This window comes from Apodemus sylvaticus, chromosome 14, assembly GCF_947179515.1.
Source record: "Apodemus sylvaticus chromosome 14, mApoSyl1.1, whole genome shotgun sequence".
Lineage (NCBI taxonomy): Eukaryota > Metazoa > Chordata > Mammalia > Rodentia > Muridae > Apodemus > Apodemus sylvaticus.
In genome coordinates this window covers 12,461,708-12,482,229 of record NC_067485.1, presented here as the reverse complement: position 1 = coordinate 12,482,229, position 20,522 = coordinate 12,461,708, and the positions used below count along the sequence as shown (strand labels likewise).

The following is a 20,522-nucleotide window of genomic DNA, read 5'->3' as shown; positions in this document are numbered from 1 at the left end:
CACTGAATCCCCTAGAACTGTTGTCACAAATGATTGTGAGCCACTATATGGGTACTCACTCATCTGGGTGATCGCAGAGCCTTTGGAAAAGTAGTCAGTTCTCTTAACCTCTGAGCCATCTCTCCAGCTGCAATGTTTCCCTATGGTAAGTGTAACTAAGATAAAGAAATTTCAGCCAGGCGGTGGTGGCACATGCCTGTAATCCCAGCACTCTGGGAAGCAGAGCCAGGGGAATTTCTAAGTTCGAGACCAGCCTGGTCTACAGAGTGAGTTCTAGGACAGCCAGGGCTATACAGAGAAACCCTGTCTCGAAAAAACCAATCCAAAACAAACCAAAAAAACAAAACAAAACAAAAAAGAAAAAGAAAAAGAAAAAGAAAAAAAAGAAAAAGAAATTTCATCTCAGAAGGTAAGCCCTATAAGTTCTACACGTCTGACACTCTCATGCTTCACACATACAATGAATATCTGACACTGGACAAATAATCTATAAAATTCTAATCTATCTTCAAAATGATTAAAGGACTAAATACATTTACAGTATTACCTGTATTTGAAAACTGGACACACACATACTTTATCCACTTTGGTGGTTTACCTCAGGCTCAAAAACTGCAAAATCATCTGTGTTAAATTTCCCTGAAAGAGCTTATCACCAAATACACTGTTCAAAGATAAGAATCACTCACCATATACTACTACAGTAATAAAAAGTATGAAAAGATGAAGGCCTAACTATGAAAACACTTAAGAGCCTTGGTGCCTCAGAAACAATACTGGTAGCATGCTGTGACAATTAACCTTGACTGTCAACTTGACTGAATTAAGACACAGATGGGTGTGTCTGTGACAACATTTCCACAGATAATTAGACCAAGAAGGCTGTGACCCAATGGGTGGGGTAAACTACTGGAGATTCACAGTGATTGCTTCATCAGGTGATAAAGTGAAGAGGTGAAGCCTGACTGAAAACCAGCAGGCACGGATCTTATGTCCTAAGGGAAGTATCTCGTTCAAAGCTTTCTGTTAGTTATCTTTATACAGCACAAGGTAAAGGAGCTTCTCTGCCACACATGTCCACCAGGATTATGTTCTGCTGCAGTGCAGGAAAATAAGCATCTACTGACTAAAGCCCCTGAAACTCTGAGTCAAAATAAATCTTGAGGCTGGAGATGGCTCAGTAGTTACAAGCACTGGTTGCTCTTCCTGAGGACCTGGATTTAATTCCCAGCATCCATGTCACAACTATTTGGAACAACAGTTCCAGGGGACCCAGTGCCCTCCTCTGTCCTCCATGGGAACTGCGTGGACATGGTGAAGGTATACATGAAGGCAGAATACTCTGTATTGAACAAACAGTGCTAGCTAATGAGGGGGAGAAGTAAGTTCTTCCTAAGGTTAGGTAACCTTTCTGATCATGATTTACACACTAATGACTATCAGCTTACAGACTAAATTCAACAGTCTGCTGACCTGAACCTCTTCCATGTGGATGCTGGGATTCAAACTTGGGTTTGAAATCTCTGGAAAAGTACATAGTACTGCAAGCCATGTCTCCAGCCCCTAGGACTTTCTTTTACTTTTTAATTAGCATACAGAACAATGGCTTTCATGATCACATTTCATACATATCTGTTTTTATCCCCCTCCTCTCCTACTTGTGCCCTTCCTTCTCCAACTCTTTGCCTTTTAGGTCATGTGTATTCTGTTACCTTATTTTTCCTTAGAAAATCTTTTTGCCATTCCATGGCCCCCTTTTTAGTTTTATCTCCTATCCCACACCCCCTTACACACAGGGAAAAATAAAAATCTATTTCACTAAGACTGTCATGATCATTGTATTTGCAGGTTGTTCCTGAAAGATACCACAATATCATATGCCATCATCTCAAACAGGTAGACTGACTTCCGAGAAGGATGGCAAAATTCATCAGTTCTACACAAAGAAGGGGACAAAGTTTTCTTTTTACAAAGACAGTACCACATTCTTAAGTGCCCTTGCCAAAAGCAGAGTGCTTTGGTATTGGAATCTTTTAGTAGGTATCATTAGGCAGTAATCCAAATACATTTCAAATGTATAAAAGAAACCACTTTGATTAAAAACCAACATTACTTACATTCTTAAAACAATAAAAACCTTTTTTGATAGGCTGCTAAGTGTTTTAAAGTATTTTTAGGATTTTTCCTAGAGTACATGTTAACTAAATTTTAGTCTTTGTGGAAAAAAATTAAAATAAAACTGAATACTCTGACTAATGAAATGAAACCCAAATATGACCTGAAGTGGCATTGGTATAGTACTTAATTTTCCAGTGAGTTTAAATATCAGTAGGTATTTCCTTTAACCTCACGGGAATGACATTCCTGATGAATACAATGTGATCTTCTTTTAAAAACAAAAGATAAACTAAAACAAATATCTAAGAGAATAAAAGTGGTTCATTTAGCAAAATAATTCTTCAGATTATACAATGACTCATCAAAGACTTCCCTTAGACAGTGGCTCTGTTAGTACATTTTACATTGTTCTATAGCCAGAAGTCCATCCAAATGAAACTCTGAATTAGTATGTCTTATGCCTAATCAAGGTATATACTTCCATCTTTTTATTACAAACTAAAGCATCTAGCCAGGTCTTGTCTATGATTAAAACTATCCCATAACAGAACGGCACAAAAATTCAGTTCCCAAACTCATAATAACTCATATCAAAACTAACTAGTAAAGGGCAATGCTTAACAATGAAGGTGACCTGAGAACAACCCAACTTTTTTTGAAAACATATAGATTAAACATTTCACAAGTTCTCTTGGCTCTGAATTCACTGTTAAATAAGGATTATTCTTGACTTTTTTTGCTGAGTAGACAAGCAAGCAAAGAGCCATGTTAATTTCAAAACCAAATTACTCCTAAGCAGAAAATAAAGTTGATAACCTGTGTCCTACAGAAACAAGTGTACAAGCATGTACATAGTGATAAACACATACACACATAAATCATAAATAACCCTTCTCAGAATGGTTTAAATAGTCAGAAACTTAATAGGAATAAAAAGGTAGATAAGTAATATCAGAATTCAGTAAAGCCATGGTACTCACCAGGGCAAACAGTGACTTCTTCTGCAGAACTTTCCGGCATAAGAACTAAATTTCTCTTACTAGTCAAAGCTGCAATGCTGAAAACAGAATCAAAGGACAAATGAACTCCTCATAGAATGAATCAGAGCACAGGTCCACAAGCAATGGTGGGTCCTTTAAATATCTGCAAGTAAACAGATACATTCTGTACAGTGTCACAGCTGGAAAGCACGGCATCCACAGTGCAAGGAGCCAGACAGAGGGAAATAGGCAGGTTTTCAGCTCTGGATCCAGTGACGTTGGGAAATGAAACGAAGCTCCCCTTCACAACAGAAGGTTAAAGGGTAAGGAGCGCCAGTAACTATGAGAGAAGACCATGACTACACTCCAGTATAAAAATGTCAAAGGTGCTTCACAGTCTGGCTACCAGTTACAGCCTTGTGAAGAGAAGAGACATATAAACACAGAAAACATGGAGATTCTCCTGACAGTACAGTACTTCTTCCTCACCTTACAGTTAAAATTTCTGAGATACAGCTTTCCAAGCAACAAAAATAAAATCCCAAACTATCCTACAGCAAAAACCTGCCCATGCAAGTTGAGTATCTCTTCTGGGAAAACCTTAATTATGAATGACTTCCCTTGTCCAACCTTCTGGTTTTTCCTGCCTGTTTGTTCATGGAGTGTGATCTCTTCCTGACACCAGAACACATGGCTGAGAGATCTGAGAACCTGAAATAGTCCCCTCATGCTTCACAGAGTTTTACGATTAGTTTGATCAAGTATGCAAGAAGACACTTAAAAACACAAATCTTCACATCAACCAAGAGCCACAGAGAAGAGAAACTAGCCACTACTGAGACTCATGATAAATAACTAAACCATGACAGGAAACCACAAATGATTTCTCCCTCTAAATAAAACATTTTAGAACATTTGTTATAAACTCAAGCTAGACTCTGTTTAGGCTGCATGTAACATTAGGGTTCTATTCAAAAAGTCTATCACAAGACAGTTTGCTGACATTTATAAAATGGGCTAATCAATTTGAAGTCAAACCACATTGTATGTGATTTCAACCCTCTCCTGGTGACAAAGTGTGTAATCATTTATTAAAACCTACATCTGTTCTACACAGGCTCACCACAATAAAACAGAGAGGCCTACAGGGAGCAGAAGACCAACTCCAGTTTAGAACATTTCCAAAAGTGTCTTAACAGCAAAAGAATAACACTATCATCACATTCTTCAGCATCGGGACATATACATAATAGTAACCACCAAAAGCTTATTTAATAAAGACCACTATCTATATTACAGTAATGGTAACTGGGACTTAAACTCCATAAGAGAGATGACAACCACTCGATACAAAGATCAGCTCTTGAGAAATCCTCCAAACTCAACTGTCAGACAAAGGGGAAAAGTGGCTAGAAACCTGACCCAGTTAATAACCAATTAGCCATCCTCTATTATTAAAGAAGAAAGATTTGGAAGATAAAACTCTATCAACTAATCAAGAAGGAAAGAAGTATGCAAATATAATATCAGAGAAGACACTAACCAGACACAATGGCAGAATATTAAGTAATAAAGGTGGTACAAAATTTGTGTGGCCTCAATAATACACAAGCTTAAGAAATAAGATTTACAAAAAAAAAAAAAAAAGAAAAAGAAAAAGAAAAAAAGAAAGAAAGAAGATTTACAGGGCTGTGAAGGTGGCTCTGCAATTAAGAGCACTGGTTGCTCTTCAAAAGGACCTGAATTTCCAGCAACCACAAGGCAGCTCACAACTGTAGTACCAGCTCATGGGGATCTGATGTCCTCACACAGACATATAGGCAAGCAAACACCAATGCACATAAAATAAAAATAAATCATTAAAAAAAGAAATAAGATTTGGAAATGCACTTAGTAAGCACATAAGCTGACCAGTAATATAGCTGTCTCTGTGGAAGCCAGTAAAGGAGACCACCAAAATAAGAAAAACCAGACTGCCAAAAAAGATAGAGGGAAAAGTGTTGAAACTCTACCAAGTAAGTGAAAGCATATTGGAGAAGAGCAAGAACAAAGGCACACCAGGTGCACATCAAGTGGAGCACATCAGCTACACAGGTCCTTAACCCATAGAAGAAAGTCAGCAGCCATTTCAAAATGCAAGCCAGATAAAAGCAAGGTGGGTCTACCCCTAGAACAAGTCCCAGTCCTTACAAGCCTCAAATCCAGTTTCAGATTTCCATGAGGTGGTGACTACTCCGGTAGACAAGTAGTGAAGACAAATCCCACTTGTGTTATACTTAGAATGCAGTGGCCAGGTACCATTTTAAGGGGTTGGAGGGAGGAGGGGGACTCTATTGTTAAAAACTGAACTGAGTCTGGAGAGGTGGCTCAGTGGTTAAAAGCACTGGTTGTTGCTCCTAACAACCTGGGTTCAGTCCTCAACACCCACATGGCAGCTCCCAAATGTCTAGGAATCCGATGGGTTCTTCTGGCATCTACAGGTATCAGACACAAATTACATGCAGTTAAAACACCCATACACATAAAAAGAAATAAAAATTTAAAAAACAAAAAACTGAACTACCCTAGGGGCCTGAGATCAAGGAACATTCACAAGATAGGAAGGCTCAATTTGGTCTGACACAAACCTTTAGTCAGGGAAGCCTCTTAAAAGCAGTTGTGGACAGCAGCAGGGCTGGACTCTGGCCAAAAGGTACAGGCAACATAAGACTGGCTTAGATTGGATCATGTTTAAGGAGAGACAACGTGCTCAGTGGTTAGGAACAGATCTCATCAAAAAGAGCTACGCTGGAGTTTAATAGCTCTGAGCCTTAGGCCAGTAAGCAGATCAAATTTTACAATCACCTACCTAAATTCATTACTGTTAAGCCCAAGAACTCTGAGGTTCCTGGGGTGTAATGATACCCAAAAAAAAAGCATCTCTATAGGAGGGTGATCAATATACAAGGAAACCTTGAAAATATGAAGGCAGGTCTTTTGCCTGTACCAATCTCAGTGCTATGATATGATTTCCACATTGCCAACCCACTTGGGAGACACTCCTTAGATAAACAACCACTCAAGAAGATACAATATAGGAAGGCAAAAGAGGATGAGAAACTCTGCCCAGCCCACAGAGTGCAAAGCTAAGTGTAACTAACCTTGACATGCAAAGAAAGAAAATGATTGTGAAGAGAGCTCTGGAAGATAGCAATACAGTCTCTGTAACAGCATAAACCAAAGGAGACACACCTACAGCTCACAGTCAAACTGGCCCTCCTGGCTCTACACTCATTAAGCAAGGATCTAGAAAGAAGCTGCTGCCACAGCTCATCTTTTCTTCTTTCTCTGTATTTATATTTTGTTTTGTGTTTATGTGTGACTTTTCCCTTACATGTTTAAAGGGTCTTTAAGTTTCTCATTTGTACTCCTTGTGTGTATGTGTGTACATGTATACATGCACAGGCGCAGGGATCAGAGGACAATTTTTTCCGAGTTAGTACTCTCCTTCCACCGCATCGTATGGGGATCAAACTCAGGCCATCAAGCTTGGGAAGCAAGTACCTTCAGTCCTGTTATCCAGGATTTTCCTTGTTTTGTTTTGCTTTTTGAGATAGGGTCTCTCTATGTATATCTAGATGTCCTAAAATTCACTATGTAGACCAGGCTGGACTCAAACTCACCAAAATCCTTCTGTCTCTGTCACCCTAGTAAAAGATTTTTTTTAGCCAGGTGGCGCACGCCTGTAATCCCAGCACTAGGGAGGCAGAGGCAGGCAGATTTCTGAGTTCGAGGCCAGCCTGGTCTACAAAGTGAGTTCCAGGACAGCCAGGGCTATACAGAGAAACCCTGTCTCAAAAAAACCCAAATCCAAAAACACCAAAAAAAAAAAAAAATTTTTTTTCCTTTTTTGGGTGGGGTGAGGTGGGGGTGGAGGTGGGGTGGATAGGAGGTATTATAGTTAAATATTTTTAAATGCTTTTACTTGTTATTTCTCTTCAAACATTTATCTAATTTTGTTTACCCATTTTTTTTTCATCTAGGGAAAAACTTTTCCCTAGTTATTAAGACAAGATCTCATCGTGGATTCCTAACTAGCATGGACTCATTATGTAGACCAGGCTGGCCTCCTGGGAAGAAGTATGTACCAGCAGGACCCAGTTTTCTTTTTCACTCTTTTCCCCCAATGATTCCTTCTTTCCCTTTTTATGTTTTGATTTTTATCTTACTGACTTTTTAATACTCTTATATTTTTATTCTTTTATTCCCCATCCTACATTTATTAAATTTGCTTTTGAACTTCTCTATTTAGTGATGCTTTCTTACTCTCCTGCTCTTGTCTCTCCCCTCCACCCAAATTTTTCTCTATTTCATGTTTTTTTTAATTAATTTATTCTTTTTATGTATATGAGTCCAGTGTCACTGTCTTCAGACACACCAGAAGAGGGCGTCAGATCTCATTGCGGATGGTTGTGAGCCACCATGTGGTTGCTGGGCATTGAAGTCAGGACCTCTGGAAGAGCAGTCAGTGCACTTAACCGCTGAGCCATCTCTCCAGACCCATCTTACTTCATTTCTTCTTCTTCTTTTCATCTATTTAACTTTGCTCCCCATTTTTCTCCCCTTCTCCAGTCTCCTTTTCTCTCACTCGATTGCTTTTTCCACACTTTCTTTAAAGAGTGTTTAACATCATACACATCCTACAGGAGAATGGTACAATTAGTTATATGGTCATATATTAATGAGCTGTAGTTGAGTTTGTGTATTTCTATCTCTAATACAGCTTGATATTATTGCTGCTATAGCGGTGTGTTTCCTCCTGAGTGTACACCTTCAAGAGTAGGCTAAGTAAGAGGATCCACCTCCAAAATCCCAAAGAGCTAGACAACCCAACAAACACAACAATGAAATGCAAGAAATATAAAGTCACAACAACACAACTCCTCTAGAAGACTACAATCCTCAACTATGGAACCTAAAAGCACTAAACTAAGTAAAATGCACACAAGGCTTTCAAATATTTTCTGGAAAAAATGACTTATGATCTAACATGGCACACATAAAAGAAAAATTCAGAAATTGAGATTTTTTTTTTGAAAGGGAGAAAGGGAACAAAGGAAGAAGTAAGAAGCAAGGGAGAAAAGAAGGGAAAGGAAGAAAGGTGAGGGAAGAAGGAAGGGAAGGAAACAAAAAGGGAAGAAGGAAGGAAGGAATTGAAAGGTTTAATGGACAAAAATCAAAGTAGAGGTGCTGGAGAGACGGCCCAGTAGTTAGGGGCACTTAGTGCTTCTTCAGAGCACTGGGTTGGGTTCCCAGCATCCACACAGCTTGAGACCAGCACAGTTTCAGGGTATCGCAGGCACACACATGATAACTACTGACTTAAGTTCAGTGGAGAGCATCGCCAATAGGCTTGACTAAGCACAAGAAAGTATCAAGGATGGAGGACAAAGAGAATCAAATACTACATTTAATCACTCAGGAGGAAAATATCAATGAGCATCTCCATAACATCTGAGAATCTAGGATAAGCAGACGAGGTGGGCTAAATCCTCAGTCCCAGCACAGGGAGGCAGAGGTAAGTGGGTCTCTGTGGATATGAAGCCAGACTGATCTACAGTGAGTTTCAGGAGAGTCAGAGGTTCATAGTAAAGTAAGACCCTGTCTTAAAAAACAATCCATAGGACAAAAGACACAGATGCTATGAACACTAAAAGCATAAACTACTCAATGAAACTACAGCAGAAAGTTTCCCAAACCTTTTCAAAGAAATAGGCATTCTGTTTGAAGCAAGAGGCATTTATAATATAGCCACATTCAGAGAAAAACCTCTGGACAACATGTTACAATAATGAAGTCAAACATACAATGCAGGGGCTGAGGAACCAGCTCACACATTAAAGTGCTTGGCACGCAAGTCTAAGAACCAGAGTTCAGATCCACAGAAACCCAATTAAGTGCTCCTGGGGTGTGGCAGTGACCTGTGATTCCAATCTCAAAAAGCAGAAAGAGAACTCCAGGGCTAGCTGGCTACCAAGACAAACCACACTGGCAGGCTCTGGGCTGCACTGAGACACTCTGCCTCAGTGAGTAGGGTGGAAGAGTAATCTAGAGAGATGCTATATATCCATCCTGGGCTTCCACAGACAGACAGACAGACAGACACATACACACACACACACACACACACACACACAGACAGACAGACAGACACACACACACACACACACACACACACACACACGTGAATAAATACAAAGCAAAGAAACAATATTCAAAACAGTAAAGGAAAAAACACCAACTCACCTACAAAAGCAAAAGCATCAGAACAACATCAGTCTCTCATTAGCACTGTTCAAAGCCAAGGTAAGAGGAAAGATATATTTTAAGCACTGAAAGTAAATAACTGATACCCAAGGATGTTATATCCAGCAAAGGTATCTTCTAGAACTGAATATAAATAAATAATAACATTTCAAGGGAAGTGCAAACTAGAGCAGCCCATGAACACTAAGTCGGCATGCAGAGGACATCAAGTGAATACTATGCACAAAGGAGGAAGGAAAGCAGTCTCAACTACATGAGCACAGGGAAGAATAAATTTTAGGAGAAAAATGACTAAACATAGGAATTCTGGGAAAAACCCATCATGCCCAACACCATAAACCAGCTAACTGGTGATACTAACATGGAAACAAGAACAAACAGCCGTCCAACCACCACACACCAACAAAATTATAGAAATTAATAAATATCTCACTGTAATAACTTTAAATATAAAATGGCCTTGATTCACCAATAAAGAAATTCACACAGACTGTGTGACTTATTCCAAACTTCTGTGGTTGTCTCCAGGAAAAGCCAAGAGACGGAAAACTCAGTTAGAAACAAAAAAAAAGGCTGGTAGAGCCATTCTTATATTGGATAAAGTAGATTTCAAATCAAAATTAGTCAGAAGACATAAAAGTTCACTACATATTAAAAGGGAACAATTTACTGGGTATGGCGGTATATGCCTTTCATCCTAGCAGTTTGGAGGCAGAGGAAGTTCAAGTGATCTCTCTGAGTTCAAGGTTAGCCTGGTCTAGAGAGAGAGAGTACCAGGACAGCCAGAGGTATGTAGAGAGACTCTGTCTCAAAGAAAAAGAAAAAAAGAAAAAAGAAAAAGGGGAGGGGAGGGGAGGGGAAGGGAGGGAAGGGGAGGGAAGGGGAAGGAATGGGAGGGGAGGGAAGACACCTTTCAATTCAACCTCACTCCAGCCAGAATGACTCCCAAGAAAGCAAATAACAAATGCTGGTAAGGATACAGAGAGGTCTAAATTTTATAGCCACTATCAGTATGGAGGTTCCATGACAGACAGACAGACAGATAGATAGATGGGCATATGAAAAGGGAGGGAAGGAATAAGGGGGGAAAGAAAAGGAGAGAAAAGAAATGGAGAGAGACAGAGAGAGAGTCAGAGACAAAGAGAGAGAGACAAAGAGACAGGGAGACACAGAGAGAGACAGAGAGAGACAGAAAGACAGACAGAGACAGAGAAACAGAGAGAGGAGAATTACCAGACAACCCAGCTACATTATACCACACCTGAAGAACTGTAAGTCAACATACTACAGACATACTTGCATATCTGTATTTAAAGTCACACTATTCACAATGACCAAGGAATGGAATTCAGCCTAGATTTCCATCAGTGAATGGATAAACAAAGTTCATACACAATGAAATTCTGTACAGCTATAAAAGAATGAAATCCTAACATTTTCAGGAAAAAAAATTGATGCAAGATAACAAACAAAATAAGCCAGATTCAGAAAAATAAAGACCACATACCATGTTCTCCTATGTAAACCTAGATTTATATACAATGTATTCACCATAGTATTATGTAATACTATACTGTTATGTCATAAGTACGTTAATGTGTATGCATAGATCATGAAACAAGTAAGGGTATTATGAGGGAAAGAAGAGACCTTAAGAGAGGGAAGAACTGAGACAGGAGGGTAGATCTCTGTAGTTCAAGAACAGGCTGGTCCATAGACCAAGTTCTAGGAGAGCCAGACCTACATAGAAAAATCCTGTCTCCAAAAACCAAAAAGAGGAAGAGAAAAAGAGAAAGAGAATTACGGACTAACCATAAGCAAGTGGAAATATCTGGGCAGGAGAAAGGACACCGAGGACAGTGAGCAATGAGGGAGACAAGGGAATGAGAACAAAGGGACAGATACATGAAGATGACATGAAACCTATTGTTCTGTACGCTGATCTGAAAGAAAAACGTAACATGACCAGAAAAAAAAACAAAGAAAGGACGACAAGCCATAGAGAAGCAGTCTAGGAAGCTGGGATAGAGCAGAGAACAGCAAGTAATGAACTGTGAGAGTTATGTAAGATGAGTAGAGTGGGTAAGAAAACCTTTATGATCTTTTCCAGGCTTAATATTTTAGGCTTCTAAGAGATACACATTTGCAAACTTAGAGCTAAAAATGATTTCCAATCTCGGCACATAAAGGAGATACGAGTTCCCTGGCAAGTTTTCCATGTACAGTCTCTTTCAAGAGGTTCCTCTTCCTTACCCTCATTCCGTAGGAAGAGACCCAAGACCCACAGCAGAATACATCCTCACCTTCGTGAGGCAGGCACCGAGTTGTCTCCTTCAGAGCTCTTCAGAACTTCTTCAGAAGTTTCTTCAACAAACAGACCTTGGGAAGACTGGAAAGATACAGGGACCAATCTGAATAAATAGAACCTATTTCCTCCTCTGTTACTTCTTTAGTACATGTTTATGTGTACATGTGAAAGCCAGAGGCCCATCTTGATGCCACTCCTCAGCTCCAGCCACCTCAGACTTTGTGTTTATAACAGAGTCTCACTATATGAAGACCAGGCTGGCCTGCAGTTCAGAGATCCTCTTCTGGGAATAAAGGCACACCCCACCACACTAAGCCACATCCACCTTGGGTGCTGCTGGTTTTTTTTTCTTTTGTTTCACATTTATTTATCTTTGGGGAAAGGGTGCACATGTCACTGGTGCACATGTGGAAGTCAAAGGACAAGTTGCAAGATTCAGTTCTCCCTTCCCACCATGTAGGTTCTGAGGACCAAGTTCAGGTCCTCTTTCTTGGTGACAAGCACCTTATTTCTTAAAACAGCCTCCCTCATTGACCTAACTGACTAAGCTGGATGGTTAACCCCAAGGTATCCATCCACCTGTCTCCAACTCTCCAGCCACCACCACACCGGCCTTTTTCACATGGGCTCTAGGGATGGAATTCAGACCCTCATGCTTGCATGGCCATCAGTTCCAACTGAATGTTCTCCTCAGCCCAAGTTTCTTCTTCTTAAAAAAAAATCTTCCAAATTATTACTTACCAATTAATAATAAGAATAAAACAAAGGCCTTAAATAAAACAGTAGCCCATGCCTTTTATCCTAGCACTTAGGAAACAGAGGTAGATAAAATACCTGGGCGCTCAAGGCTAGCCTTGTCGACATATCAAGCTCCTGGATAGTCAGAGCTATATTAGGGACCCTACCGCAAAACAAAATAACAACCCAGGCATAATGGTACATTAATGCCAGCGCTTGGGAGGTAGAGGCAAGCAGATTTCTGTGAGTTCAAGGCTAGTCTGGGTCTACATATGAGTCCATGAAGAAAGCAAGTAATGCTACCTAAAGTGGGCTTGCTAAGAAAGCACCTGGCTATGAAGCTTCTTCCAGGAAAAGCTTCTTTGACTACTCATAATGTTTTCAGGGTTTAATGTTATTAATACCTTAAACTAGTTTGACATCCCTCTATAATTCCAATAAATGATGGCATATAAAAGAAGGGAGAAAGAAAGGAGAAGGTAAAAGGGAGGAAAACTGAATCAATAATCAAAAGAAAAGTTGTACAGCAGCAATGGGCCAGCAAGATGGCTCAGGGGAAAAGGCACTTGCTACCAAGCCTGACAATCTGAGTTCCATCCCTGGGCCTCATACAGCGAAAAGAGAGAAATGATTCCCTAGAAATTACTCTCTAACCTAAACACACACACACACACACAAATAAATAAATAAAATATAACTTTCTAAAATATAGCAACAATAAATAATGCACCCAATTCTTTAAATTAAGTAATGAATTTTTTCCTTGGGAAAAAAAAAAAAAAAACAAAAAAACACAAAAACAGAAAACACTGACACCTAGCGGCCACATAACAGAATTTTGTTGACTTAGGGAGCTGGAGAGATGGCTTAGAAGTACCTAGTCTGAGTCCAGCAACTGACAGGACTAATTCCCACAAGTTGTTTTCTGACCTTCACACATGTGTTGTTACAACCCCCCAATACATACCTACATAAAGGTCTTTAAAAGCGTGTTGTTGTTTTTTTTTAAAGTAAAATGGAAAGTAACAAAGACAATGTCAACCTCTGGCCTCTAACCTCTAACATGCATACATATAATGCGTGCATGCGTGCGTGCGTGCGTGCGTGCGTGCGTGCGTGCGTGCGTGTGTGTGTGTGTGTGTGTGTGTGTGTGTGTTGTGTGGACACATATACAAGCACTCCAAAACACAAACCAGAAGCATTGCACTAGACATTTTATACAAACTCACTTTTATCCTTACAACTACATTAAAGATGGGGCTGAAGAGATGGCTCAAAATTAAGAACACTTGCTGTTCTTGCAGAAGACCGAGTCAATTCTCCACCAATGTGGCAGCTCACAACCATCCCTAACTTCCTTCTGAATATTATAAAGCATCATATAACTACAAACCCATTATTAAGCATAATTTTTAGAGTATTCTGTTTTATTACTAAAGTTTTTATTACTATTTATATTATTAGACTTTGAATTTTTTAGTTTCTCGTTACTGTATTTGTTTGGTTTTCCTTACAATAAAAATTTATTAAGTTATACTCTTGAAAGTATGCCTAAAGTATAGTTTTGACTTGTATTTTAGTAATTTTGTGTCTTTAGCAAGTCACTTAGTATCAATTTTTACATCTATAAAATAGGAAATAACAATTCCTATTTTTAAATAGTTTAAAGGAAGGTAAAGAAACAAGATACACAATACATCTACATATACAAAACTATCTAGCCATATTAGAAATACACCAAGACAGCAATTTAAATGTCTCCAAAAGGAGACTGGGTTCATTAGAAAATGCCACCAGAAGCAGAACTAGAAATAGACCATGATGAGAAAGAATAAGCTGGGAAACTGTCTGAACTTATATCACAAATTACCTGTCCTAGGACTGACATAGTAGAGGAAGGACACTGACCCCTGCAAGCTGTCTTCTGACCTTGCACACTATGGCATTTGTACACGTGGGATACACAGAAAGAAAGAAAGAAAGAAAGAAAGAAAGAAAGAAAGAAAGAAAGAAAGAAAGAAAGAAAGAGAAGAGAAGAGAGAGAGAGAGAGAGAGAGAGAGAGAGAGAGAGAGAGAGAGAGAGAGAGAGAGAGGGAGGGAGAGAGGGAGGGAGGGAGGGAGGGGAGGGAGGGAGGGAGAGAGGGAGGAAGGAAGGAAGAAACAAAGAAAGAAACAAAGACAGACTAAAACACTATGCAGACATTTTTTCATATCTATATCAGGATCTCAGTCAGTCTGAATATCATGCTGGTGTAGTTTTGAGGCGCTAGCATTCATATACCTCTGATAGGAATACAAATGTACTATTTTCTATAAATGACAATTTGGTAATAGCTAACAAAACTGTAATATAAGCAGCCTGTGATCCATCATTGTATCTATAAGAAATTATCCTACAACTATTTCCCCATATAGATGAAATGTCATCTGTTCAAGGTACTAATGCAGGACTACTTGGGATAGCAAAATATTAGAGACAACTTATATGCTCACCAGTCAGCTACTGAATAAGCCGTGGTTTATCCAATACCAGTATATCCCATATCTCCACATAAAGTGTGTGTGTGTGTGTGTGTGTTTGTATTAAACTGAGCACTATTATAGAATGATCTCAGAATTACAAATAAAAAGGAACAAAAATGTATATAATAAACTATCATTTGTATAAATGAAAGGCAGAGAGTTGCAGACACATCTCAGTTGGCAGTCTTTATCTGGCATGCATGAAGCCTTGGAGCTATCCCCTGCACTATATAAAGCACAAAATAAAAATACTTGCCTGTAACCCCAGTACTCTGGAGATGGAAGCAGGAGGACCACAAGTTCAATGTCATCCCTGTTACTTAACAAGTCTGAGGCAAGCCTGGGCTACATGAGAACCTATGGGAACTGAAGTTCCCAGAAAAAAAAAGCTATATCTACACTGAACACTCTACAAGGCTGTTTAACTGATTAAAACCTCAATGACTGTGGAAAGACTGAAATGTTGCATGTCCGGAACCAAATTTTCTTAGCCCCAAAGTATCCATTTATTGATCACCTGTGTGTGTGAATAGACATTCTTTTGGTTATTAGGTAATGGAATATATGAGCAGACCCCTAGTTTCCACCAACCCCCAAGCTCAGAATGTCTTCAGACAGTATCTGAGACCTGTACAGACATTTCCTCACTTTTACTGCAATCTACCTGATGTCCCCCACCAATGTTATTTGAAACATGCTTTCTTTTTAAATATATTTTTATTGTTTTTAATTGGGTAAAGGTGTGTGTCTACATGAGGTTATATGCACATTGAGTGCTGGTATCCTCAGAAGACAGAGGAATTCAATCACCTGGATGAAGCTAGAGTTACAGATAGTTGTGAAATGTGAATCACACCCTGGTCCTCCAGAAAAGCAGCAAGCGGTCTTAGGCGCTGAGCCATCTCTCCAGACCCCTTGAAAAGTGTTTTTATCTATAACTTTCTTTGTTCAGTTACTATAAAAACTTCATGAAACTAATACCTTGTTGGAACATGTAATTTGGGGGTAACCTAAATCTGTGTTCCCAGTTTATAGCAATTCATATTCTTGGCTGCAGAATAAATTAATTCTTATGCCTTCTGAGATGAGAGCTGTGTTTTTCACATTGACACTTGTCAAAAAAAAAAGTGGGGAAAAGAATATATATGTAGTATATATATTATATTACATAAAATATCATGGAAGGATACACTAAAAATTAGTAGCATGGATTGAATCCAGAGAGGGGGAATGTCTGGCTAGAAGGTGTAGTTGAAAGACAAATATATATTTTTAAATTTGCATTTCCTTGAATATTTTAAAACATCATCTGTAGAAAACCATTTTAAAAATAGAAAGTTTAGAAAAGAAAATATGAGCCAGGCAGTGGTGGCGCATGCCTTTAATCCCAGCACTTGGGAGGCAGAAGCAGGCAGATTTCTAAGTTCAAGGCCAGCCCGGTTCTACAGAGTGAATTCCAGGACAGCCAGGGCTACACAGAGAAACCCTGCAAAGGAAAGGGAAAAGGAAAAGGAAAAGGAAAAGGAAAGGAAAGGAAAAGGAAAAGGGAAAGGGAAAGGGAAAGGGAAAGGGAAAGGGAAAGGAAAGGAAAAGGAAAAGGAAAAGGAAAGGAAAAAGAAAAGATGTTATACACAAACAAGATGGAATCATGTATATCAGATAAGTGGAGAAAGATTTCTGGTAAATTATAAAGTAAAAGAAATGAACAAGAATGTGCAGAAGAGTCTCCATTTGCTTAAAATTTAAAATAAAAATGTGTTTTATATAGAAATGATCATTTATATATAGAAATGATGATGGTTGCCTTCTGGTGGTTAGATAGCAGTAACTACTCTAATTTGTTTTTGTTTTTGTTTTTTGAGACAAGGTCTCACAGTGTAGCCAGGCTGGCCAGACTGCTTCACTTCCGTCCTCCTGAGGGCTAGAGTTATAGATTGCCACCATACCAAGGTTCTTTTCTTTTTCTTAATTTTTCTTATTTTATATAGTAAGCATGTATTATTTTAGTAAGCAGATAGAGGAAAAGACCACAAAAATAGTTAAAATAATTATTATTTTATCTGTAAATAAATGATCTTTAATTACAACACCACTGACCCTTACCTGACCATGACTGGTTGTTGGTTCTTCCTCCAACAAAAGTTTCTGTTTCAAGCTTTTAATTGGACTTTTTTGAAAATCCTTGGTTTCTGAGTGCCAGCCAGATGCCCTAGATTCCTGCCTTTCCTCTTTGGCTTCACCTCCCATGTCTTCTGAGATGCCTTCATTTTTCTCACTAGTCTGATCTTCTTGGCCACACTCATTCTGGATCAGAAAAGGTGGTCTAGGTAACACTGGCTCCCCAAACCCACGTTTTTTAACAAGCTGTCTCTGAGCCATTTTCAGGCTCTTCTGATAAACCTCCAACTGGCAGAGAATGACGTTGGTGTATTGATTAGGATCTACTCCAGCAGGGCAGAATGGAATACCCCAGTAGTAGTGCACAGTGCCCCCAGTGTCCTGGAGACCTCTGGTGTCTGCTGGGACAGGAAGGCATTGCCTAGACGTGTCCCCCCTGCCCTGGACAGCTTTGGAAAAAGCAAAACCACTCCCAGTACTTTCCTGCGGCTTTCCACACTGTGTGTGCTCAGCCGAGTGGCCAGTACATCTGTCAAAACATTTAACGTTCTCATTCTCAAACACTGGCTGGCTTGACTGGTCCCAACTTCCTGAGCTGCCAGAGACCGGCTCCTCTTCAGTGTTTTCATTGTGGTCCCAGGGCTCCTTTCTTCCCTCAGCCTCGTTTCCCTGACTGATATGTGAGCCTTTACACAGTGATGGAGGTACCAGCTGCCATATGCCTGTAGGTATTTGAGAAAAAGTAGGACTAAGGACAAATTTTTTTTTTTTTTAAATTAAGACAGCTTGGTAAGCTATCACTTATCAAAAATTACAAAATGTAGCTATGAAAAGCCATTCTTTGGCTTTAGCCAAAGGGCATTTTTTTTCCTTGGGGATAAAAGTATGTCGACTATTAATGAAATTTCAACTATTTCTGTTTGGACTTCTTCACTATCATAACAAGGATTTGGGTCATCTCTATCTCTACTCTCAGTAGAAGTGATATGGTTATACTTGATGTGTAGAAGTCAGAACAGGAAGACATGCCTTCAGTGGTTCCAGAATCTTTGGTGTTCTCTTGGTGGGAATGAGAAGATGGTCCAGTAGCCAGAGGTCGTGATCTGGTAGCAGAAGCAGCAGAAGACCAGCAACTCTGAAACAAGTGATCCCGTACCAGACCAGGTTTATTATTAAAATAGCTGTATATGAAGAATCACAGGAAGTTCAAAAATAGGAGGCCACTGTCCCTAGGAGCTTCTCCTCTTCAGATATAGCTGCTCAATTCAAATGGATTCCCCAATGTAAAGTGAATACCTATATATATATTCATTATACCATCCTAATATGGAGGGTATGTAGTATACAGAATGGTTCAGATTAGAGATATATATTCACATGGTGATATATGCCTCTAGTCCTGAGCTTTTCAGAAGGCCGAAGTGGGGGACTGCTTGAACTTCCAAGTTGAAAGCCAGCTCTTTCAATTCCAGGAGACTTTAGCTCAAACAAGCTAACAAGCAAAGAGAATCAAGGATTGCTCAGGATCTGCCACTGGCAAGTATCCTTATTGTTTAGATTAATTTCTATTAAATATATTCATATCATAATTTAATATTATTTGGGTTTTTCTGTTTGTTTTTGTTTGTTGTTGTTTTTTGGTTTGGTTTGGTTTTGGTTTTGGTTTTTGATTTTTTGGGTTTTGATTTCTGAGACAGGGCTTCTCTGTATAGCCCTGGCTGCTCTGGAACTTGCTCTTAGACCAGGCTAGCCTCAAACTCAGAGATCCGCCTGCCTCTGCCTTCTGAGTCCTGGGATTAAAGGCGTGCATCACCACTGCCCAGCTGTTTGATTATTTTTAAACTGCCCATCCTTTCTCTCCTCTTCTTTGCTGTCCCACAAATGAGAGAGCTGAACATCTGACCCTGACGCTTTTGGAATTCTTGGCATTTTACAACCCTTCAAAAGCTGCCCATCTCTATGATTCTTTTAAGCCACTGACTAAAAAAATCTGTGGAGCAGAATCAACCTCATATAGTAGCAAAAGCACTTCAACCAGATTAATCAGCAATATAGACTTTAAAAAACAAAGTACTGAGATATTTTTATTAACTGAAACCACTATAAACTACCAAAGCTCATTTCTCATACAACTATACCAACCACTAAGTAATTGAGAACATTATTAATAAACCCCACAAACTTTCAACACAGCATATTTACATTCAGGCTTTCAGCAATGGCTTTCCTCAAGAGCTCCTCTTCTTTCTCCTCCTGGTTGTTCACCTCCCTAGCTTCCTGCTCACTCATTTTGAGTGCCAAAGCAAACTGTTCTTCTTCTGACATCTCTGTAATAGTGTAGGGAAGAGAAAAATACCACAAACATCAAATTAGCTTGAAGGCAAAAACCAAAATCATTAAATTGCCAACTGATAATACTGTAAACCATATAGTATGATTTATACCCTAATAAGGAAAGTCATATAAGGTAAGGTGTGATCAAGATTATTAGCATGCCAGGCATTGCAGGCAGACATCTTTATAATCCCAGCACTCTGGAGACAGAGGCAGGCAGATCTCTGTGAGTTTGAAGTCAGCCAGCTCTATAGAATGAATCCCAGGACAGCCAAGGATACACATAGAAGCCCTACTGGGAAAGACCAAAATAAAACAAACAAAAACATTAGTAGCAGTGACAAGAACCATGGGTTAACAAGAGCATAAGCCCTACAAAGACATGGTGCTAGCCTATAGTATTCATTACTGCATCTCTAGCACATGACAGTGCCTGTCAATTAGTAACTGTTGCATAAATAAACAAAAACCACTATAGAGTTCTTTTTGCTAAAATACCACACTGCTTTAAGATGAACATTTAACCAGAACAATCTGACTCTTCAGAATCTCTGTGGTTTTACCATGTGTCTGATGCAGTCCAGGCTGGCCTTGAAGATGAACCTGAATTTCTACCTCTAGTTATACTAGGATTATAGACACACATCGCCTACTTGATAGAGATTCAACCAGGGCTTCATGCATACTAAGCAAACATTCTTATCCACTAAACCACACATATCCCCAGGTTTCAAAATCTTCTAATTTATTCAATTTAACAAATCCTTAGTTGTAATTTATTTATTGTTTTCAACTAACGGCAACTGTAGTACACCAAAGAAATGGCTGATTCCAAGACTAGGTTATGAAATGTCCAAGATAAGCTAAAATACTTCTTATAACAGTTACAAAGACTCTATCACACATTCCTAGCATTATATTAAAAGAACTCAGTAGCAAACATGGAAAATAAAAACTACTAGCTTAAAATTGAACTGGAATCCATTTCATTATCCTTATTGATTAAAACATAGCAAACAGCGCACGCCTGTTATCCCAGCACTCTGGGAGACAGAGGCAGGCAAATTTCTGAGTTCAAGGCCAGCCTGGTCTACAAA

At 39.2% G+C, this 20,522-nt stretch overlaps 1 protein-coding gene across 6 annotated transcripts in view; it reads right to left on the bottom strand.

The window, feature by feature from the left end:
- Positions 1 to 20,522, bottom strand: part of Uimc1 (ubiquitin interaction motif containing 1) — a 69,299-nt gene that overhangs the window by 28,185 nt on the left and 20,592 nt on the right. For 5 of the 6 annotated variants that reach the window (XM_052156475.1, XM_052156472.1, XM_052156474.1 and 2 more), the window contains 5 exons: positions 19,294 to 19,418; positions 18,121 to 18,226; positions 17,077 to 17,813; positions 11,708 to 11,793; positions 3,099 to 3,175 (listed from right to left, as the gene is read on the bottom strand). In XM_052156475.1, coding sequence (XP_052012435.1) covers positions 3,099 to 3,175; positions 11,708 to 11,793; positions 17,077 to 17,813; positions 18,121 to 18,226; positions 19,294 to 19,418 — 1,131 coding nt within the window. The remainder of the gene's footprint in view (positions 1 to 3,098; positions 3,176 to 11,707; positions 11,794 to 17,076; positions 17,814 to 18,120; positions 18,227 to 19,293; positions 19,419 to 20,522) is intronic. The other variant, XM_052156476.1, reaches the window with a different exon arrangement.